We start from the raw sequence: 24,831 nt of genomic DNA on the forward strand, positions 1-24,831 counted from the left end.
AACCATAGCACTCCAACTTGACTAGAACACAGTACTGAAACTCAGAGGCACTTACAACCTAAATCAATGAACAGAGACCAGGCATCTCATCTTCCTGTTATGACCTTGCAGCATTCACTGCTCAGAAAACAACAAAGACTGCCAAAAGTCAAAATAGCGTGTGCGAATGGTTCCTTTCTGGAAGGGTACAGACAAAAAAAACAATGGCAAGGAACAAATTCCATCACTAGACTTGCAGTTGGAACTTCAAGGGATCAGTTACTGACCTCGGTCACTCGCATCATTATCTCAACTGCACCAAAAGTACACTTGAGCCTTCAGCTCTCAGAAGACTAGTGAAACACTACAGCCCATTTTCTAAGGCCTATATATGCTACTAGGAGCAAATTAAGCTTTCCTATATTCTGTGCTTCACATGAAAACAAACTGCATGTTCTTTTCTCCAAGAAGTTCCATGGTTTGAAGACTAGATAAAAGATCTCCTATGGCTCTGGACAGAAACAGATGTGTTCTGACACAACACAGCACTCAACATCAAGATGAGGCTCTTGGAAAGAAAGGGCTTTTCAACAGCTGCTTTAAGACTGTATGAATTGCTCACGAATTCACTAGCTACTTTTGGTCTACCTTTTATTTCTGAAAGAAAAACTCACAGCACCATTTACACCTAAAATATATATATTTCCTGCATGGTGAAGAGATACATGTGACACATTAGTCATCCAGTTCAATGCACTTCTGGAAAGCTCACACCTTCCAGATTACGATCTGTAAGATTTTATTTAAAACAGCCAGTTTCCCACCTTTGTCTTTTTAAACTGAAAAAGATAAAAGTGATTTGCACTCAACCTATTATCCCATGGCACTACAAATTAGCTACCACTATGCTTCACACAGAGAACATTTAGAACAACGCATCATTTGCCCAGAAGTTAGAATAATTCTTCCCTATGCCCAGTTAGAGGCTTAGAAGCTGGCTACTTGTGGTTGTTAACTATTGTAATGGATTTCTTATGATTATCAAAATACTCTGCAACTCTGCATCTGCAGAGGACAGCTTGTTAACAAAGACTCACTTTATTGTCCCCTTTACTCCTCTCACTGGAAAGGGAGGAGGACAAATAAAAAGCTTCTTACCATGCAGGCCTCCATCAGTGCTGTGTGCATCTCATCTGTTTTATGTTCTTGATCAGCTCCAGCTTCGAGCAAAAAACGAACCATATCTAAATGGCCTTCAAATGAAACAGATCAAAACAAATAAGCATTTAATATTACAAGCTTTTAGTAGTACAGATAAAACACCTAATGTTGATCATTTTGATTTGCATAGTTTGCCATTACAATTTTTAACAAGTTTTAATTCGCAACCTCAACTGATCTTAAAATATTAAAACAAATACCAATGCAAAAGGGACAGTCAGCCGTAAGACAGCAATAACTCAAATTCACACAACAGGAACCCTTCTTTGAGACTTCAAGTTATTAAAAAAGACCGTGCTCATTCTTTATTCAGTTGTATAGTGACATACAATTTAACTGTTCTGAATGGCATATATTTTGAAAGGGGCAGGGGGAGAAAGAAAATTACCTTCTAAAGATTAGGTTCATGCAGCTATGAACTTAACTGAGCTTTTTAATCCCTTCTGAGAACTCTAATCTGCACACATCATGTTGCATTATGTTATCTGACACTATTTTAAAAAGTTTCTACTGAAGTTTTTTTTCACTTTAACTGATGGAACATTTCTCAAAATAAAACCCAAAACCTAAACGTATTTAAGGACTGTATTACACCTTTCATCACTTTAGATTCTGTATCCCTTACAAGTAACAAGATTTTATCCTCCCAAAGCACACCTACTAAATGATAAAACTTTTTGTTTTATGCAACAAACTGATAGGAAAACAAGGTAGCTCAACAATCTTGCCAAAGATAATACCGAAAATCTCTAGTCTAAGAAAATCTCACACGATATCACTCTTCCTGTTAAGTCTTACGTTATGAGAACTAAGAATACCCATCCAATATATCCAGGAGTTCTATTACTGAAAATTCCCTGTCTTGTACTACTATACACTGCCAGAAATCCATGACAGATTCAGATCCAAGTTTTCAGACAGGTTCCACATAACATGTATCCTCAGATTTTCACCAGAGGCAAAATCTGCAGCTACTGTGACAATGATCTGCATCCTTAGAGCTTCTATTAGAAGGAGAAAAACAGTTGTTGGAAATTTTATAGAGTTTTTTTTTTTTTTTTTTTGAAGAAAAATTTTTGGAGGTGTAGTTAACCACTGCACTAAGTTATTTTATAAAGAAACTTCACACACCTGTCAAATTTGAAAAAACAGCTAAAACAACAACAACAACAAAAAGTCGAAAGACTTTAACAGCTTCCATAACAATTCATAAATGCCCCTAAAATTATACTGGAGGAAAAGTATTCAATAGTAAACACTGGCATTTTTCCCCCCCATCAGGAATTCTAGGGATATCTGTTGTAACTTTACACTGCCCTAACAATTAATAGAGATGTTTTCAGAACATTAAGACAGGTGAGAGGAACACAAATAACAAGGGGGACCGTTGGGTGGACATTAGTGAGTGGTGCGTAAGGAAGACAGCAACCCAGGTGGTGTCAAAGCACAAGCTTGGGCGCAGCCAGTCACAAACTTCATAGCCAATGTTTTGAATGTGGTTCAAATGTGGTGGACAAATAGCATCCGTGAGGCGAAAAAGTCAAGTAATAGGACTGAGATCTTAAAAGCACAATTTTGTTGTTAGAATAATAATAATGATAATCCATCTTTGTGCATAGGCTTAATACCATTCCTGACATGGAGCTGAAAACTAAAATCTAGCATTCCTAAATAGTTTTTAAAAGTTCAATCATAGTTCGTCTGGAAATGTCAATTAGACAAACAACAGCAATGCTGCAAATAAATTTCAACAGATACAAATAAGGCAAGAGACAAGAGTTTCTTTGAGCAATCATTTCAGTACCATACCTTTGTAGCATGCAAGTGTAAGTGCACTTTCTTTGAACTCGTTGGAATGAGTATTGATTCCCGCACCGTATTCCAGCAATACTCTTGCAACCTCAACATGACCTGCACTGGCTGCTTCCATTAAGGGGGTATGCCCGTTCTCATTGTGGTCTTCTATGTTAGCACCTGCTTTCAATAGCACCTTCACTATGTCAACAAATCCCCCAGCACAGGCGTAAGTGAGCGCTGTGTTCCCTGTGGAAGAGAAGTTTGAGACACTCCTCTTTATCATCCATGCCAAACACAGAAAAGAAAGTTAGATTTTAAAAACTCTGAACAAAACCAAATGTTTACCATTATTGTGAGGTAAAAGGCTACTGTTAATGTTACTCTAGCCAATAATTTCAGGCTGAATATAAAATTCCATCAAAAATATAACGTTAAAGAATTTTAATACTAAGTCAGTATTAAAAAAAAACTTGTCTTATAATTATGTTTCCTACTTCAGCACAGAAAAAGGTCAAAGATATCACTGAATAATTTTCATGCTCAATGTAGAAGGATTTTTTTGTCCAAGTACTCTTTGATCCCTTGAAAGGCTTTTATTGGCTAAATGAAAAAAATACACTATTACATTTTAAAAAATGAGTTCTGAAAATGATAGAGAATCACATATGGCTCATTTTAATTTGTACAGTCAGTTTTAAGCTATTTTATAGTCTACAGCTTTAATCAATATGGCTAACCATCAGGACAAAAAGCACACTGCAAAATTGAAACATCTGACACATAAAAGATTGAACTGTATCTTAAGACTAGTAAAATTAAACTGCACCTTAATATTTTCAGTAAGGTTACAGTTACTGATCAAAGAATTGGTCCTCCTTTTCAGTAAGAAACCATATACCAAAGGAATTGATCATGACCACATGTTCCAAGGACTTCTTACTACACAATTTTGGACTATACGAATGAGGAAAGCTAAGCTTCATGCATTTTCCTCATCATCTTACAGTGCAGTGGTTTTCAGAATACTTTTCATTACAGATAACATTAAGAGCTATAAGAACCTTATTTGGCCATTATTAAACACAACTATCTGACCTGCTCTTAATAGCTTTATTTATAAAAAGATATGGCAGGAACTATCAAGCACTTAAAAAACAGATGCTCAGAACAGTAGCATATGGCTTATGTGGTAGTATTGTTAATTTTTCCAGTTACTGCTCCCCAGTTACCTGTTGAAGACTGGGCGTTGACATCTGCACAATGAACAAGGAGAAGTTTAACAATATCTACATAGCCTCCACTGGCAGCTGCCATTAACGGTGTTATGTCTCCTTTATTCCCTCGATCTTCAACGTTTGCATGCATTGCTAGTAGCACCTGAAAAAAAAAAGTTCACTTTAATTAATAAATTGTAACACCTACATTTTGATTTTAGTTCAAAGGGATTTAAGAATGATTCCCCACTCAGCCATTACATCCCCTCACAGTAATACCCCAGGAGTGAAGAACAATGGTCCTCTCTAAGACCATTTATTATTACTACCTATCCTGTGCTTTGCTTTAGGAAATGCTACTTTTGTAGATCACTTGCTCATAGCAGTTAAAGCCCACATTAAGTTACAGTACAATATTGACATTTAAAAATGTCACAGGGCAATTCATTAACTAGCATGATAAGAGAAATGACAAACTTGCATTAATGACCACAGCACAGACTAGTTTAAGCTTAAGAGTAAGCAAGTTACTCCCTGCATGCTCTCCTGGTGTGAAAACTTCCAGCTGGGCACCTTCTGAGAACCATCACAAGCATCTTCAAAAAAGCACATATTGTGATATACAAGGATAAAGGCAGGTCCAAAATTATTTATGTTGATATAGATGTGATTAAAAAAAAAGATTGAGTGATTGAGACTAGACATGAGCTGAAGCATGTAATCATTTGTGGTTTTATTTAACCACTAATTTAGATCCTTTTGCAATATTTCCCTGGCAGAACAGCTTGATTGCATCTAGAACAATGCCAAAAAAGAAAAGATTATAAAAAACACAAAGTACATTCTTCAGACAAGTCCCTTAAATATAGAGGCATAAGATGGCATAGTCCATTAAAGAAGATGACCAACAACTAACCCACAACAATATAAACCCCATTAACTGAAGTTCCAATTTAGATAATAAAACCTATTTTAATCAGAACAGTTATAGTCTTCAGATATCAAAGAATTCCCTTACACAATACTTCATAAAGGTTTAGTTTTGACTATATTTGTTACATACTTGTGCCAGTTCATAATACCCAGCTGAACAGGCCAAGCAAAGGAGACTCTCCCCTTCTTCAGTATGTTCATTTACACTTCTTCCTTCATCCAGCAGCTTCCGGACAGCATTTACATCCCCATCTGAGCATGCTTCTGCCAAACTGCGACTGGAAAAAAAAAAAAAAAAAAAAAAAATCAGTAACCACAAAATAAGCTCAAAATAAATTTGCAGTAGATGGCTAGTTCCCTTATGCAAGAAGCAATCTCGAATGCTTTAATGCTCATGACTTCAGTAAAAAGCTTTAATAAAAAATACACCGTGCAGAATTTTTATATATAAAGATACACAAGATGCACCATCTGTATGAGATGCACACTCATTTCACAGGAGAAATTGAAATAATGACCTTGCTTATGTCTAAATCAACTCCTGTTCTCATCATCTTCTAACTTTGATAATAAGCTCTCATACAGACTTCTGGTGCAGAAAAGAGCATTTGAAGTCAGGCAATTTGTGGTGTTTGCAAAATACAGAGGTAAACCTCACTGCTGCTATACATAGCCTGTGTGCATGTGGCATCCCGCCAACAAGCTATGGCCACAACAAGCTATTGACTGTAGGCACCAAGGCAAATTCCTAGTACCAAAAAAAAAAAAAAAAAAAAAAAAAAAAAGGCATCGCAGAGAGCACTAACGCCGAATTCTGCAACAAGCCCAACTTCCTTAGTGTCATCTCTCTTGCAGTCACACAATTTTCTTCTCTGCACTGCCCAAAAGCTCACTTCTTTTAATTGGAAACAGTGATTTCTTAATTTAAGCAGACATTTTAAACCAAGAGAAATCCTTACCACACCTAATGATCTAATTTTCAAAAGAGAGAAGAGCATTGTAAGGGTTTCATCTGTGTTTCTTTTCACATTTTATTAAAGTTTTTAACACTTTTAACAGCAATAACAACATAAAGCCCATGCAGAAAACTAATAAGCTATCCTTAAAAAAAAAAAAAAAAAGTAACTACAAACTAAGCATTTGGAAAACACAAACCAAATCAAAAGCTCAGGAGATCTGTAATCACTACTTTAACTATCATTATCCTTTGCAGTAAAGAGATGGTGCCCTATGACCTACGAAAGCATACTAAACAAATCTAGAAAAAGAGGGTGAGCTGAGATTCAATTGATTTCAAATCATGTCATCTGCCCTTTCAATCTTTTTGTACACTGCGGGGAAAACAGATGAGTAATTCTAACAGCAGTGACAGCTGTTAAAGCACCACTAAGCGTGGATAAGAGTACCTAGGAGCAAGCCCTGCTCAGCACCAACTCAGTTACACTTACCTAAATGATGATTTATTCTTATTTAGAAAATATATACAGGGGATCACAGCCCCTGAGCTGCTAGGATCCAAACTACAATTAATGCTTTGGTGGGAGAGGCAAAGGGAGGAGGAATCTTCTCTTATAAAGAGCACACAACTGTAGATGATCCACTGCAGGTTCACTAGTAGGTTCAGATGCATTAAGAAGCTCAAACTTCTACTTTTCTTTCATGAAAAATGTGGGTTTACTCCATAATTTCTCACCTCTAAAGATGTAACCGACTGGAGCACAAAGCATCCTCAGGACAGCACACAAAGTTCAATTTTCAACTCACTTCCAAAGACTGCAATTGTTGAACTACATCAAGTCTCTCTTTTGAAAGAAAATGACATTTGTCATATGCTCAAAAATGAAATAAATATTTTAGCATCTGCTAGATAACCAGCTGAGTACTGACCCGAACTTCATCCAATATCTGAACATTTACATTTGCATTATAACCCCTTTAGCTATTTTAATAAAAATAATTATTATTTTGGATATGCTTATTATTTGGCTACTTAGTCAAGCTTGTACAATGAAGCAATGGCTGCATGACACTCTCAAACCTGCCCCTTCTCCTCCAAGGTAACAGGGGACAGCCATACACTCATGACCCAAGCAGTCAAAAAGCCTTGCTGTAACCTGCATGTCACCAGGCTTTTACAGCATGAGTTCCTATGTTCAACTGGGAGGAAAGGGTGGGGATTCATACACTTCCACCCACACAAATGAGCCTTCAGAAGTAGGAGCCACCCAACATCATAACCTGCAAGACAGGTCCTGAAAGAGAAATTCATCATTCTCCACAGGAGACCTTAGGCCACTCTACATAATAAACTGCAGCAAAACCAATTCTGTTCTCAGAAAGAGCTATTAGAAACGGAACTCAGACTTGATTCTAGTTGACCTCCACATCTCAACAGTTCTCCCAGTTTGCCCTCTACTCAGGGCCTCTTTAAAGTATTTTCAAGGTATTTTGTGAAAAGTGACAAGAATGACCTTCACAGAATCACTGAGGTTGGAGTAAGCCTCTGGAGACTGTCAAGTCCAATCCTCTGCTCAAAGCAGGGTCAACTAGGTCAGGTTGCTCAGAGCTGTGTCAAGTCAGGATTTGAGCATCTCCAAGGATGAATTACATCTCCTGTAATTCAAAATGTGCCCATTGCCTCTTGTCCTGTCACTAGGCACTACCAAGAAGAATCTGGCTCCATCTCTTTGCTCCCTCCCATAGGGTATTTATACATCTTAGTAGGATCTCTCTCCAGCCTTCCCCTCTCCAGACAAAACAGCTGCAGCTTTCTTAGCCTCTCCTCATATGTCTGATGCTCCAGTCCCGTAATCATCTTTATGGTCTTTGCTAGGTTGCTCCAGCATATCCATGTCCTCCCAGAGCTAGACATAATACTCTAGATATGGTCTCACCAGGGCTGAAAAGAGGGGAAGAATTATCTCCCTCAACCTGCTGGCGATGCCCTTCCTAACGCAGCCCAGGATGCTGTCGGTCTTCTTTGCCAGAAGGGCACATTGTTGGCTCATGTTCAGTATTCACGAGGAAGCTCAGATCCTTCTCTGCAAAGTTGCTTTCCAACCAGTCTGCACTGGTGCACAGGATTGTTCTTCCACAGGTGCAGGACCATTTCCTTTTGAACTTCATGGAGTTCCTCTCCGCCCATTTCTCCAGCCTGTCAAGGTCCCTCTGAACATCAACATATCCTTCTGGTGTATCAGCCACTTTCCCCACTTCTGTATCATCAGCAAACTTGCTGAGGGTGCATTCTATCCCTACATCCAGGTCTCAGATGAATACACTGAATAGGACTGGGACTCAGCACTGATCTCGGTGGAACAGGCCTCCAACTGGACTTTGTGCCACTGATCTCAGTCTGCTCAACTCTGCCATTCAGCCAGTTTTCAATTCACCTCACTGACCACTTACCTAGCCCATATTTTAGCAGCATGTCTAGGAGGATATTGTGGGAAACTGTGACAAAAGATGTGCTAAAGTCAAGACAAACAACACGAACCACTCATCTACAAATCTAGTCACCTCATCATAGAATGTTATCAGGTCAGACATGATCTCCCCATGCTGACTGCTCCTAATCACCTTTTGCCCTTAGTATATTTGGAAATGGCTTCAAGAGACTTGCTCCCGATCTTCCCAGGGATCAAGGTGAGGCTGACTACAGTCCCCCCATTCCTCCTCCTTAAAGATGACATTTACTTCCTTCAGTTCTCAGGAATCTCTCCCAGTTGCTATGACCTTCCAAAGATAATCAAAAATGGCCTCGCAGTGATACCAGCCAGCTCATTCAGCACTTGCAGGTGCATCCCATCAGGTCCCACAGACTTCTGCATATCCAATCTCTTTAGATTTTCCCTGACTTGATCCCTCTTCCACCAAGTCCTCCCTGTTCCAGACTTTTCCACCAGTCTCAGGGGCCTGGAATTCCTGAAGGCAAATCTAACTAGTAAAGATCAATGCAAGGGCAGCATTCTTACCTTTTCTGTGACCCCTGTCACCAGAGCTTTTACGATACTCAACAGCAGGCCCACATTGTCCCTTTTGCAGCTGATATCCTTGAGCTTGATATCTTATTGTACCCTTCATATCCCTTTGCCAGATTCAGTTCCAGGAAGGCTTTAGTTCTCCTAGCCGCATCATCTCTGCATGCTTGGACAGTGTCTCTACATTCTGCCCAGACCACCTGATCTTGCTTCTACCTCTTCTATGTTTCCTTTTTTTGCTCGAGTATGCTTCTCCAACATACTTTGATTCCCATATAATCTCTTTAACTTCACTTCAGAAATAATCTTGTCCTGTATCTGTATTTAAATATTGAGCAATGACTTACCGTAAGCATTTTGTTTTACAAATTCAAGTCTGAATTTCAAGAGGCCTTCCGTATGAAAAGAAATTTCAATTTTAGATCTTTGATCTTAAGTTCAACAGTTCACACAGTCATGCTATCTCAACAGTTTATGAAAAATTTGTACTAGTCGTCAGACTAAAAAAAAATACTTGAGGAGCTCTAAACATTGCTTTAGAATTTCCAATGCAGTAGAAAGCTTTTGAAACCTAGCACAAAGCCTCAGTGCTATGCTCTTGGGAGTTAAATGTTGACCTAATTAATTATCACCTACAAAAAGTTACCTGATACCTAGTTTAATTTTTCCCTATGCCCCTGAGCTAATCATTGCCTAGTAAGTATTAATATACCCTTCCAACTTTTAACACAGCCAATGAGCTAGATCCTTTAACTTCCCCTCAGCTACACAGTGGCAGTAGGCACAGAACTATCACTAGCTCTTCTACAACTAAGAATACAACCAGTTCTCAAAAAAGAAATCAACTACCTCATATACAGAAAAAGCAGCACTTTCAAATTTAGAAGGTGGAAAGTTTTGTACTTTTTCCTTGTCCTTCTTAGCTAGTAATTCACAGTGAGAACAGTTACACCTTCAGACTTAATATCTTTGCTTTTGCTACTAACAGAGGAGATAGTCTTTAGTAAAGAGTAACTGCAAAAATAACTAAATTTTAACTGACAAATGCAAGTTTACTTTGTACAGTTAGGAAACCAGGAGTGGAGGGACATCAATACATACTTGTCCACTTGTCCTGCATTGTGATTGTTCTCTGCTCTCATCCGCGTCAACGCAGCAGCAGCTTCATCCAACGCACAGCTGACAGAGGATGTCAGTCTTCGGAGAACCTCAGGATCTGCGAAGGCTTTACCATCGGCAGTGGACAATTTACCAATTCCTTCAGCGTACGTTCGTTCATCAGTCAGGTTAGTATGAAAGTCACACAAAAGAAATGCAAAGAAACTATTTTAGACTTCAGCCACATGCACTATTAGTTAAAAATCATTTGCAAACATGCCAGAAAATCAGCTACTTAAAAGTAACTGTTAACATTTGCCTATGATCTGAATATTTAATTATACCACAGCAGTAGCAAAACCATTTTTCAACTGGCAGCTTAATTATTTGTCCCAAATTTTCTGTTCAAACACCTTTAAGGAYGAGGTGGGAGGGAAACCATTGAAGGGATTAAGGGTAAATTCAGAGGTCAAGCCCAAAAGCAGAAGTTTGAGAAAGAGATATTAATTCCACAGACTTCTTTTAACATTATCTGAATGTGAACAAGAATTTTTGACTTCAAGTTTTAAAATTATTTTTCCTTTCCTGCTCAACTCCATCCAAAAAGTGGATTTAGTCTAATATACTTTTGTTCCTTTTTTTTTTTTAAGAGTATACTAAAAATTACAAATTTTCCTAAAGTTTATTAGCTCTACTTTCCAACAGTTTACAGTTCTGAAGTACACAGATACAGCTACAGGCACAACAAGTTTTAAATAAAAATTTCAAATATTTGAAGCATATTTGAAATAATTCCCCATCTATACCACACAAGTAGAAATGCTTAGCCTGAATTTTAAGTTTCTGTGCTGCCACACTAAAGCTGCGGGCCCACAGGGATTAGCACCATAAGCAAGTATTTCTCTCATTCATTTAAACTGCACTTAAATGCCAAAAGCGTAAGTTTTTTCATGACTGATATGAGATTATGGCACATCTGAGTAGTTGTCTTACTCCACGTAAATCGTTACAGCTTTGAACACTTTTAGAGCTAAAGATCAGTCTAGTTTACATATGTAAACATCTCAGCACAGTTGTTGCTGCAATGTAGGCAGATTGTAGCTACATTCATCAGTAAAGAACCAGCTGAATTTTCAATTCCTTAGCAGTGAAATAGAGTGAAATTAAAACTAAACGTCGGGGTGGGGGGGAGGGGAAAGATGCATCTTACTACTTCAAAAGGTAGTCCTATTTGGTACATGCACCTCTGCGAGACTGATTTACATCACATTTCTCACTTTTACTCTGTAACCGTTACAGTATAAATACTGAAATTATACTTTGAAAAGTTTTGAACATTCTTCAAACAATGCATGTTCCCTGTTTGAGAGCCTCCAATTAATTTTTCATTGATGTAAGAATCAATACTTATCAAATTTCTCCATCTTGAAAACAATTTAGGACAGCATATCCCATATATACTTTGCTATATAATCCTACATTGCCGCTGCAGCTCTGGTAAGTGTTGGCTGGAAGCATTCAAACTCAACATTGCAGACAAAATGAAGAATCCCCACCTCTGTCATTCGAGACATCTACAATGAGGTGCAAAAAGCTTACTTAGATGACTGAAACAAAGCACAGGCCACCAAGGTTGGGATGAACTGCTTAAGAAGTTTGCTGAAAACTGAGCATATTCCCTTCCTGGCTCCAACATCCTATTTGGATTGCTTCAGCATTGTTGAGAAGTTATTAAAAAAAGAAATGTGAAATAAAGTATCCGCTTCACAATGAAATGAGAAACTACGACTACATCCTATCTGCATCACACCTCTATTTGGTTAGAGAAAGAACCTTTCCATTCAGCAGAAAGGAAGCAGGCTCCATCTTGAAGATCAAGAATTCTTCCATGGTTGTCACAGAATCTCTGAAGACAACCAAGTACAAGTAGGATCTGATGTCTGTATCCTGCTAGGACCTGCTTCACTTCACAGTGCACTTCCATCTTTTTTGACTGCAGTCAAATGGACCACAGAAACAGAGTAGGGACTCTGGACTCCATTATTTAAAACATCTGAAGAGGCTACTGACCACTTGCCCCCTTCTACCTCCAAACTCTTGAGGTCACAACCTTTTTAGCCACTGCTACTAAATATAGCAAAGCTATAAATAACAACCCACAAACACCACAGCTCACACCTCACATATGAATGCAAACTGGATTTGTTGTTAGTTTAGAAGGGAATACAAATTGCAGCTACTCAAGAGCAGACACCCCTGTCACTGCGGCAGTACTCTAGCAGAGGGGTAGGTTGGATATTTGGGTACAGCAATTGTGAAAATGGACTGGGGAATTATTTTAGTACTAAACACACAGAAAAAGTGGTAGTTTTTAATACAGATCTGCTTCCCCGGTGCAGCTCAGAGTAACTACACAGATGTTTACGCTAGCTACTTCTGGCAACAATGCTGACTTACGCAAGCTTACAGTGTACCTAAGAGTACTAGGGAAAAGAAAAAGAGAATTAAGTCTTCTCAACTCAGCACTAAGGCCTCATCTAGGACTACCAGAGCTGAATCTGAATGACACATGAAGCAAAATGGAAAAGTACAGGAGAGAAATCCACAGGATTAGGAAAAATACGACCCCTGAGTAAAGGCTGAAGGGACTGGATTTAGTTTACAAGGAGCAGTGCAACAACAGTTTTCCCGTACTTCCAAAGGGTCTTGTGAAGGAGCTAGCAATCAGTTCTCTGTTGCTTACAGAAAGTGGGAAACAAAAAGAAGTTGGGTGAAAACACAAGAAAAACAAATAGAAATGGATACCTGAAACTAAACTGAATATCTGAATTATTTCAGTTCTTTAAGGTAGTAAAAGAGGTTACCTAAGCAGGCCATAGAATTAATCTTCTTCTGTACATCAAGAATGTATTAGATGAGAGGTCTGCAACAGAAATTTATATTTACGTGCTCCTGCCCTTACATGGTGTGAGGGATTGCCTCGGTTTCTTAGGCCAGCTCCCTTCTAGTCTTAAGTTTATAGATTCCGGTTAGTCCCAACAGGAAAAGCTGCTGGATGTAATCAGGATGACGTACAAGCATGCAAAAACTACCCTTGACAAGTCTCTCCATTTTCAGTGTTTGCTCTTTTGAGCATCCACACACAACATTTCTGAAGCCAAAAAGTCACACTAAAGATCTACCAAGTGCTATAGCCCGTGAAGAGAAACAAACTATCATTGCTTCACAGCTCCTACTCCAAAATACCTGTTTTCATATACAGGTGGTCTGATGAAGGCTTCCCAACCACTGGCTCTTCCTTCCAGCTGTGAAGTCACAGTGACAGCTCATTTAAGTTTTCTATTTCCTTCCAGCAAAGGTATTATAACCACACCAAGAACTTTCTGAGTGCAAGTTAAAGAAGCCATTTTTTCACTGCACCAGCTACAACTCAGCCCAGATGCCAACACAGGTTGTAACTTCATACCACTTATCCACAGCAAAATAATGCATCAGACGTGCTGATCCTCAAAATGTCATGGGCAACTGTGTGACGAACCGAAGCACTTTTTTCTACCTTTCCAAACTAATTGACAGCAATAGAAGACAGCAGAGAAGACAGCATTTGTTAAGTTGGACACAGTGCAAAGGAGACAGACAAAAATTACCAAGCCAGATTCTGCTATTGCAAACACCCATTTATTCAGTCTCCTTTTGCAGGCTTATAGCAGCATCTAAGTAATTGCTCAGTTTTTACTTCACTGTGATTTAGGATGATTATGCCACAATCCTTATGCTGTAATGCTCGGTCATCTTCTAACCTTCCACAAAACTGTTTTCATGTCCGTTTTATAATCGCTTGTTCTTGTGTCACACTCCCAGGTGGTTATACCTCCTTGTACAGTTGTGCAAAAGTTGGACAGCAGCAATTAGATCTATACTCAGGCACAATTCTACAAGACAAGAACTTTTCTGGTCTCCTCCAATGCACAACAAAAGCATCCTCAAGACTGTTCTCCACAGCTGTGGACAAGAAAAATGAATCAAAACAAGTGACCACAATTTTCCACATTATTACAGTCTCACAAGCATTTTATGGATTCACAAGAAATAGTAAGGGCATCTGGCACTACCTGAACTGATAACTACTTGTATGAGCAGAGTATTTGACATTCTGCTTTTTACTGTGATAAAATGGCACTTTTTAGGGAAAAAAAAAAGATATCAAGGATGCATTATAAATCTGTTTTTTCGTGGACCGATCGTTGTTGCATGTAGTAATTCTGCAAAGAGAACTTACCAGTCACTGTGGATAGTTCTTTACGCAGAGCAATCTACAGTGATTTGTGATATGGAGAAGGTGATGTTCTCAATGCAATCCCAAACACCACCACTACTGGAAGAATGAAGGGAAAATCTGCCATCGATACTGTTTCTACTGCTTTCCCCTCGAGGGAAAAGCAGTCAACTCGAGGACATAGGGAGCTAGACACATCTTTGGTCTGATATTGTAGGGCAGCTCTTTATTTGAGCACTTTTTACTGAAGCCATCTGCTAACACATCTACAATAGCTGGCAGAGCTAAGGCCAGGGATATTATGTGACAACAGAAACAAGAGCTCTTAATCACATTTTCTGGACTAGAAATAAGCGATCTAGCTGTTCCCCATCTARCATACACACTGCAGACCTCCAGATTAAAGAGGAAAGTATCTGATATGCCAAGAAAGAGAGTCTGGAATTCCGGGATCTGCATACAAATGAGTCGTTCCACAAACCTGGAGCAGCAGCCAGGTTCAAGATGCAGATGAAAAGGGACTTTCCACCACTTAACAAAGAGAAAATTTCTGGTACAGCTGACTAGTATATAACTGTATTCCTGGTAGAGTCTGAAGCAGCTCTCTTTTTTTTTTAAGCAACTCTACGCAGCACAGCACCACCGAGTTTAGTCACACCTAACGCCAGATGTTCCAGAAGTTAGCATCATACCAAACTACGTAGATTAGCATGAAGCTGATTAAGGAGGTACGCTAAAGCATGAAGCTCACCTTGCAAGAGAAAAGCTTGCTCAGAGGTATACCAACATACCTTTTAACCAATGCTCTGATTTAAAGTATGGGCTTCCTTACTGACTTCCATAGTCAACAGGATGTTGTGGACTACCACGGTTAGAGTTTTAGGGTAACCTGATCTGAGCCGGTAACTCCTCAGAGTGATCTTCCTCATTTTAACCAGGCAAAGATGTAAGTATAATCTCAGAAAAACAGGAACACAACCAAGTTTGTGCCTGTTGAAAAGCCGAAAGGACAGGCAAGCTAGTGCAATTTTTGGCACGAGGAATCAGAGATTACATTTTCTGAAAGCCATGTGTATTTTCACAATTAGAACACAGAAGCTGAAAGCCATCTTAGAGAACCAGCACAAGAAATAATCTATGACGAAGTTTTTTCAAGTTTAATTCAGCAAAGGAACTTGAGTCAGACAATCCACACCAGAGTGACCATCCCTTTTTCTTCAGTACCAACAAACAGAGCATTCGGGCAGAATTATCAGATACTTTATCCTCCCTTACTAGATAAAATGCGCATCAAGAATAAAGAAAATATTTAATTGCTGTTTCTAGCTAGTAGTTCTTAATTTATCACTATTTAAAAGAAATTACTCTGGCATGAAGCCCACAGTTAAATCACTCATACTAAACAGCACTGGTGTCTATATATGTTTTGGACAAAGGAGATCAACGCATCAAAGAGGGAAGATCAAATAATCCTCACAAAGATGAAACTGCAGATGCAGTGCTTGTGGTACTCCCTCTCAAACAGTTCCAGCACACCGTGTGTTCAAACACACACTGGAGGCCATTCAACTGCTAATGCGTCAGGCCTGTGCGCTCATGTTTGTCGAGGTCTACCTAAACTCCGGCTCACGTGCCATCGCCTGCTAGGCCGAGAAGCTTAACTGAATCCTCTGCTTCCTTCGTGGCTTGCACCACCTGCTCCACAAATGCAGGTTTTGACACAAATCTGAACGTTAGAAAAGCCCCCCAAAAATGAAATCAGAAGCACGGTCCAGAGATGTGTCCTCTCCTTGTTAACGGTATGTAAAGAACCTGCATTAAGTAGCACCTCATCAGACAAGGTGAATGCTCAGGGATAGAGACAGAGGATTTTGTTTCAGCTTCTTTGTAAGAAGCCTCATCCAGATAAAGTGAAAGCTCTGGACAGTGAAAAATACTTTCAGCAACTCTACCAGAAAAAAAAAATTCTAGTGCATTATGCAAGTGCTTCCACAAGACTAGAAAGTAATAAGCACGACTGAGCATACCCTGTTCTGTAGGGCCTTGAGTGGCTTAATTCAAGAATAGCTGGGACACAGGTAGGACTCTTTCAAAAGCACATCAAAAGGACTTCAGGCATGTCAAGAGTAAAACCTCAGGGAAGATTTCTTAAAGAGGAGATGATCTGTCAGGATCTTTTGGTCCACATGTTGTATTTTTATTTCTGATAATACTTAAGAGTAGCGCAGCATCTGCAGCAAGCTCCTATCTACTCCTTTTCTGTAAGTTATAGTAATGGAGGAAACAAGCAGAGATTATATCAGTTATCTGCTAAACAACATCCTACTAATATCTCTTCGATGTCATAGCTTCCTGCTCTGTGCACGTTAACAGCAACCGATTTTCTAAACCCCCGTCTTACCGACAAAAAATTGGCCACTTTGCTACTTTTTGATGATGTCTGAGTATTTTCCCAAGTGCTGGGTTTACATTGCGTCACTTCCACAGCCAGCAACCCAAAGCACAGAGTTATTAGCACCCAGACCCAGACCCACAACGACCTTGTGGCAAACGCAGGAAAGCGCTCAACCAGCTCTGGCTTGCTGCCCACATTTAATGACTAAGCAAGGTTTGCAAAATTCTGCATGCCTTGTGCAAGTAATTTAAGTCAGGACCCAAGAGGTGAAGCAGCTTGGACTCGTGAGGTCCAAATAACGCAGGTTTCAGAGGCTGTGCAGTGCTTGCAGCACCACAAGCAAGGGGCAGGAAGACACAGGCACAGAAGCATCAAGCACTGTCTAGCAAATAAACCAAAACAAACAAAAAAAAGTCTTAAAAGGAAAAAAAAACCAGTACATTGAGTGCTACTATTTGTCCATAGAAACTAATAAAAATATTAATAAATCATCCTAATGCAGTCAACCTTTTCAGAATTCAGGTGCTTTTAGAAAAAGTTTAAAATAATTTTCCTCATTAAAGCAAGTGAAATTTAAACTAGCCCATCTTCAGAAGCCAACAGCAGGAGGGGAAAAAACACCCACAATCTGTTCTGCATTTGTTCTCTCTGTTTGCTTCCACACCTTGGCCACATGCTTGAAATGTAACTCAATGAACTCAGCGGACCATCACTAAACTTATCGCCAAAATTCACAGTGTTCTCTTAAATTGCAGCAAGGCTGGATTTTTGAACTTTGGTGTGCAGGCTAACTAAACTGCATACCCAACTAATTTGCAGATCTCATCTCTGTATTCTTTGTAATTCCCTTTTTCTAGGGCAAAATAAGGCACCTGATCAATCTGTCTCATTGCTAGTCAGAGCATGGCTGAAAGATTTCTCCATTCCAACAAGTGCTGGTCTCTTGAAGGCTCTAGAAAGAAGCCTCCAAACTTTCTGAAACTCAACTAGTGTCATCCAGTAACATTTCTGGAAGACCACCATCATTCTTCTTTACCATGTTTTTAGCTGACTTCTTCAAAGGCAGTGTCATTCCCTGGGAACCAGGGTTCAAAAATCTATGCATTGTACTTCAGATCACATTTAGTGCACTGGCTTCCTCTGTCGTGTTAACAACTTACGTAACATCTCTTGCACACTGCAGTCTAACTGACCGGGCAGGTTGTAGCCTTACCATATCTGCAGCAGATTATTTAATCAGCTTATAAAACTGAATAAAAAACTGAGGATAGGAGGGACCCCCTCTAATTGTATTCTGCTTTATTTATTAGATATCAACTCAATAACATTCTCAAAAAGCAATGGCAACTTAAAGTTACTCATTGTACTCTACCATGAAGAGTTCAGTTCCTTGGCTGTTTTCTGYGGTTTTTAAGGGCCAATCTATCACAGTGTTAAAGTTCAGGACTAAAAAGCCTGCATAATACATCAAAAGGACACACCTTTTCTTCTAAATAGAAAGATCACGGTTAATATGACATTTGGCTGCATGAGGATCAACTTAAACTGTCAACTTAAATTGTCTTAAATTGCTTTTAGAAAAGTACAGCACTCCAATCTAATTCATAGGATCTTTCCAAGCTCTTTCCAAAAACTCCAAGTATGCTAACAATTAGCTCTGTTTTCAAGGCTATATTACATATCCTAATCACTTTTTGCTGTTCACGCTTTATTTCTTCACAACTTGCTGACAGACCTAATACCAGGTTGCCAATTTACGGATTGGAGCTTCTCAAGTTGCTCCATTCCTTCAAACTGAACCTCTCATGCCTGCCCAGAAATCTCTTTCTAAGAGCAAGTCCAATGAATGATATATTTAATTCCCCTTTAGTCATAAGGGCTCAACCTCATGGGATCAGTAAGATGCTAAATCCAGTGAAGACAGAAGAAAAGGCTTTGGACAGGCACCGAGTCTTACGTGTGATACTACTTCCCCACAGCAAGCTCTAGATTTTTGAGGGAAGGGTGGACTCAAAATAGAAGAGACTTCAGAAAGAGGTCGTGTTCTTTTCTTCACCAGAAAAGTATCACCTAGGCGGTACTCTTTCATCTAAAAYGATATTTACAGCTTCCCACAGGTTTCCCACCACCCTTCTGAGATAAGAAAAGAAAATTCAGTACTTTTGCTAGAAATAGATCATGCAATAAGGTGACTTTCTGTCCAGACACTGAGAGTGAGCAGGATGACACTGTTACACTCAAAAATCTCTCTTCAGAAACTATTTAGAGCAGATGAAGCTTTTAGCATCTCATGGGATACCTCCAAACAAAATATGCCGGTTCATAATCACATAGCAATACAATCTGATTATTTCACATGTGCAGTCAAAGCACCTTCCTAATGAACCTCCAGTCATGAACCTTCCCAATGCTTCAGGCCTTCACACAGACGTATTTCCAGTGCAAAAACAGCATTCCTTAGCAAACTAACCTATATCAAAAGCCTTTTTCACAGCAGTAATACCCTGTAATTAGGGCTGCCATACCTCTATCCAGGCCAAAACTTCAAGCATGTTCACACAGCAAACAATACATTCTATGCTTTGGGTACATACGCATGTACCTCAGGCTGGCACACATAGCTAAACTAAATTTGGCACTTCCAGGATGTACTAGAGCAACTCTGCCYACCCAGTAGATCCACTTGACACTTCAGAGAAGGGCTGTGGCCACACAGTGCAGAGTAATTGTAAAAGGTCTCTACAGTACATCTAACTCTTCCGAGAAGACCAGATCTTCCTCAGCTTAGACCATCCTCAGCCTAGACCATCAAGTTATTCAATCCAGTAACTCCTATTCTATGCCTGGAAATTCTGTACAGCTACAGAAAATCTTCAAACTTTCCCAAAGTGGCTTTATAGAAGTTTACAGTTTTCCCTGGGCACGGCACCCAGCAAACAACAAATCAACAAATTTGGAGCGGTACTAGTAGCAAACTAACTTACCCCAGGGAGGCTTAACTTAACCTGCCAAATGAAACAGTTAAAGTTATCAACTTTTGCTATCTTCCTAATTACAAAAAAAAGAATTCTCCTGCAAATAATTCTCTTGGATCAAAAGAGTTAAAGTGACATCCTTCACCACTTCTCATTCATGATGAATGCACTTCTCACTGACACTGTGCAAAGGAAACTTGAAAGTTGTGCCTAACTTCAAATCCAGAAGGACAAAACAACCAGACAATTAAGGCAGTGGTCATATTTAAAACCTTGTCATCTCAAAAATATGCCCTCAAAGTAGTAAAAAGCTTGTAAAATAGACAAGTTTGGGGTTGGCGGTAGGGAAGAGGGAAGGAGATGGTTAGGGAGGGGGCAAAGTCCAAAGCCCTCAAGAGAGAAAACCTGTTGGAGGAAAGAGGAGACAAGAACATCTCTTGATTGCAACCACAGAGAATACCCATCTCTATTATGTAACAGTGAAATATTTAGACCACAGCTAACTAAAGCTGGTAGAAGTTCTACTCTACAGAAATTAAGTATCTTGGCATAGTCAAATCTCTCTAAAAAATGTTTTTGGTCCTCTGAAATTTCTCATTTTAGAAACATTTTTATATTGATAAAGTTTACACTCTCTTTTTGAGAAAGGCATTAGATAAAATGTTCCTGTATTTCTCAGTTCATTCCAACACTAGTATTAGTCCCATGCTGGGAGTAGTAGAGATTTGATATGAGAGGTTTTAGTTTAGCTTTTTCTAAAGCACTAAAAACGTAACACTGAGGCTTTTAGTCTTTTCAACATCAAGTATTCATCTCTGTCATCTTCAACGCTGAGCATCAAAATGATTGTCTGATCTTTGCTCCAGGGCACCGAAAGTTTGTGTTATCTTTTAAAATCCGTAATGTAACTATGCTGTCAGTATCACCCATTCCATGTACTTCCAGAGCAGTTGAGTTCTTGATTTCTGCAAATCAGGTTCCTGACAGCAAATCAGCACACCCAGAAATGATATTTTCAATGTGATCTGAAAATAACATATTCAGGTCACCTGCTAAGCATTTTCTGGCAAAAGCAGAAATAGAATTCCATTCACCTGGGTTGTGTTTGGTGATCCTAACTTCAAGAAGATCCTTTTCACCACAAACTTCACTCCTAGAAACAGCAATAACTCATCCAACTAAGCAATAACCACAAGCAAAAAAACCAGTATCTGAGACAATTTGAGACCACTGCAACACACGCACCAGCAGTGAAAACCATCCCTAATTCTAGCCTCCARTTTTTCAGTTGGTTGATGCTACAGATTCTTAATACTATATTTGTCTTTTGACATGAACCAGAGCCAGAAACCACCTTCCCATTTTTCTCTACCTTCTAGAATGGCAGCTTTAGCAGCAATATTTTCTGCTTGCAGAATCAAAAGCTAGGAGTGTACCTCTCCAACGGACGCTTCATGATCTACTGAACCATTCCTCGTGTATCAGATGCTGCCCTTTGCTAACAGCAACACCACTTCTTATTCTTCTCATTTGTGCTGCATTAGAGCTTTAAATCTTTCCTAAAACACATCTCTAGGAGTGAAGTTTCTCTCTCTCTTCTTTTTTCCTTCCTTTTTAATCGCTCATTTTCATAGCACTCAGGAACAGTTATTACTTTAAAGCTCAGATTTGTTCCTTTCAATTTAAGGCTTTGTTTTTGTGATTCCCACAAAACATCAGAATCGGACTTGATTCCAGGTGAACCACTGAACAGTTCCTAAAAGACGATTCAAATTCACATTATTTTGGCTATGTTTGAATGATCTGTGCTCCAGCATGAACATGAATTTATTTAACCACTCAATTTTCATGAACGTTAAGTTTCTTTTAGAGTTGCAGATGTTTCTAGCAAAATCCCAATCTTCTCAAGTAGTCTGAAACTTCACCTACTTTTCCACCAACCCAATCCACCAATTACCTGTTTTCAGAATGCAACTATTTGGTAGGTATGGAATAATGTGTTCATATTCAGTTACTAAAATAAAASATTAGTTTAAATCTTGAGATCAAATAAGAGTTCAAATAGGAAACACTAATATCAGAATAATTATCCATAAGTATCCATTCTTCTGCTGCATCTTCTTTAAACTCCTAGCTATAACAGATAAATTTTGCCACAGTATAACTGAATTTCTCTATCAGTTTGATTTGTCAAGCCTCTTAATTTCAAAAAATACATGTTTTCCTCTCACTACATGAATACTAAGCAAATTCTTAAATTACCTTTTCTAAAGCTGAAGTAACATGAGACACCCTGAGCTGATCTAACATTTGGTCACTACCAAAAAGGGAGAAGACTCAATACTACTTCTATCCTTATCTTTTCCTCGGTACTTCCAGCAATTGCCTTGCACTTACAGCTAGCAACAAGGGTTTTTTTTCTGCCAGAATAGCAGGTCTAATTTGACCAGCAAAGAGTCTGAGCAATAGCAGAATTGGCAAAAGGAGATAAAATTGCGTAGCCAGGAACAGAAGAAGAAATATTTCTGCCTTATGGTCTCAGCAAATAGCCATTAAATCCCCTCGACCACCTCATGTACCCTGTGCTAGTCATTCTGAATGTCTAAATGTTGAAGGGTTTTTAATCAAACTCCGTTATAAAGGATGACACCTTTTTCATTTCTTAAGATCTTTCATACTAAATATCTACCAAAGAAAAAAAAAAGTTAGCTTACTTTTACTTACACCTTGTAAGGTGACAAGTTACCAGATGCAGTTATCAATGCAGCTGATTTCTTATGGAAGCCTCTGCATGGTCATTACAATTATGTATGTTCATAAAACCATGCTGATCTACTCTAAATGCACTTAGAATGCACATATTACGTGCAGTTAATATGAAAGCTTTATGAATTACTCCTATATTATGGTCACTGATCATCTGCTTTGTTACCAGCCATTTTCCTGTGCATTGGACACTGTCAGTCCCTGCAGAATTCAAAGTTGAATATTCTATAGATATATACGCAAAGAAAACCACTAGAGGCAGCTGCTCCTTTTTCTCCTCCACTTTTTTTTTGTTGTTGTTGTTAAGCACCTTCACTCTTCAAAAAAAAAAAAAAAAAAAAAAAAACCCACTCAATTTCCTTCACCAAAAAGCATGTTTCTCCACAAGTGGAACCCAGCTACACGTGTTCTCACAAAGCACTACAAGTTCTTCAGTGCTGCTGAAACAAAGAACAGAATATGCAATCATGTGTTATCTGCAGATGCTGCTTGGCAATCCACAGGTGGCTGCTGCAGCGCTAAGCGCTAGCAGTTGAAAGATCTGACAGAGTCAACTGCTTTTTCATTCATCCCATTGCTGGTAAGTGTCTGGGACAGACATCTGCTTGCTTGCATTCCTGCAGTCCTCCCCTTGGATCGCTTCGTAGCTACAATTAGGACAAAAGCAATAACAGTAAGCAGGGGAGATAAAAAAAATAAAATAAAATAAGTCAGTCCTGTCAGAGTTGTCACTTAAATTGCAATTCAATGACCAAACTGCTTTAGACACAATCCAAATCAAAGTTCAAGGGAGACTATTACAAGGCTTTGTAGCTCAGCACAAAGCTTGAAGAATTATATTAAAGCAGAAGAAAGTGTTCCCGCTTCCTCTAGCAGAGAAGCAAAAAAAAAATTAACAATTATGAGCAGAATGGACATTAATGCTGAACCTGTCTAGGTTAGTCCAGTGTTCATTCAGTCTTTCTTCTTCTCTCACCACTCTCCTCCCTTTTCTTTTTTGGAAGTACACTGAAAGAATTGAGTCTTGGACCTGGTATGTCCCCCACACCTATGAAATGCTACAGCCAATCAAGGCAAAGAGTGTGAGCGAGAAAGAGCGTGCGAGCGAGAGAGAGAAAAGAGGAGAGGGGAGCGAGAGAGAAAAAAGGAAAAAAGGAAAAAAAAAGAGAAAAAAGGAAAAAAGGAAAAAAAAAGAGAAAAAAGGAAAAAAGGAAAAAAAAAGAGAAAAAAGGAAAAAAGGAAAAAAAAGAGAAAAAAGGAAAAAAGGAAAAAAAAAGAAAAACTGTTGCACACAGAAAATTATCATCCATAGGAAGCCCTGGGCAGAAATTCTCCCTCCCTCTCAACCACCCATGGCTAGGTTTGACACGTCACTGCTAGTTTATCATGTCTTTGATCCCAGGGCAGCCCTGTTGGCCACAGCCTCTGCTCTGTTAACACATTCAAGAAGTAGCAAGATGGAAAGGTTATTTAAACCCTGTCTCCAAGTTCAGGCTTGCAAAACTTACAAGCACAGAAATTCGCATTTTGGCTCGGACAAGGAGAGAGTTTTTGTTTACAAGTTAACAGTAAAACACCAGCTCAAAAAAAAAAAAAAAATCCAAAGCTTCCCTGCTCTCGCCCCACCAAGTCTGACGGGCATCAATAGGGACTGTTGGATAAGAACTATAATAGGAAAGAGTCGCACAAAACAATTACTCAGCCAGAAATTGTTCTAACCCTAGGACAGTGGCAACCCAAACTAACTCCAAGTGGTGTAAGCTGCATATCAAAACAGGGATGATCCCTCCAGCACAAGCTGCTTTTAAAAAAGACACTCCTAGGCTGTAAAGACCTAAGATAAGAGGTACCTATATTGGATATTAAAAAAAAAAAAAAAAAAAAAAACCACCACACACACACCACTCTGTATCCTATAGAACGCTTACAGTATTTTGTCTTCCTCCAGCATACAGGACTAGTTCTAGTTAGCACCGCATTACGCAACAAAATGTGACAGTCACTCCAATGTTTTCATAAAGTCACAGTGTAGCAGCTAATTATATCCAGCTACAGTAAATTGTTCAGTTTCCTTCCAAATAATAGTAATAATAAAAGATCATCCATCCATAGCAACTAAAGTTTCTAACTTGTTTTTATTTGTAAGTAAACTTAGGATCTTGCTTTTGACAAGAATATTCAAACCACCACACTAACT

The 24,831-nt window shown here is 39.0% G+C and overlaps 1 protein-coding gene across 1 annotated transcript in view; it reads right to left on the reverse strand.

The window, feature by feature from the left end:
* The window catches only part of ANKHD1 (ankyrin repeat and KH domain containing 1), a gene marked incomplete at its 5' end in the record, with an annotated part of 121,441 nt that overhangs the window by 66,375 nt on the left and 30,235 nt on the right, over positions 1–24,831 (reverse strand). Inside the window, 5 exons of the mRNA XM_085307713.1 lie at positions 1,138–1,232; positions 3,010–3,243; positions 4,227–4,374; positions 5,275–5,422; positions 10,226–10,382. Coding sequence (XP_085163839.1) covers positions 1,138–1,232; positions 3,010–3,243; positions 4,227–4,374; positions 5,275–5,422; positions 10,226–10,382 — 782 coding nt within the window. The remainder of the gene's footprint in view (positions 1–1,137; positions 1,233–3,009; positions 3,244–4,226; positions 4,375–5,274; positions 5,423–10,225; positions 10,383–24,831) is intronic.

The sequence above is a fragment of the Rhea americana genome, unplaced genomic scaffold, assembly GCF_003343005.1.
Source record: "Rhea americana isolate MKP2758 unplaced genomic scaffold, rheAme1 scaffold_262, whole genome shotgun sequence".
Classification (NCBI taxonomy): domain Eukaryota; kingdom Metazoa; phylum Chordata; class Aves; order Rheiformes; family Rheidae; genus Rhea; species Rhea americana.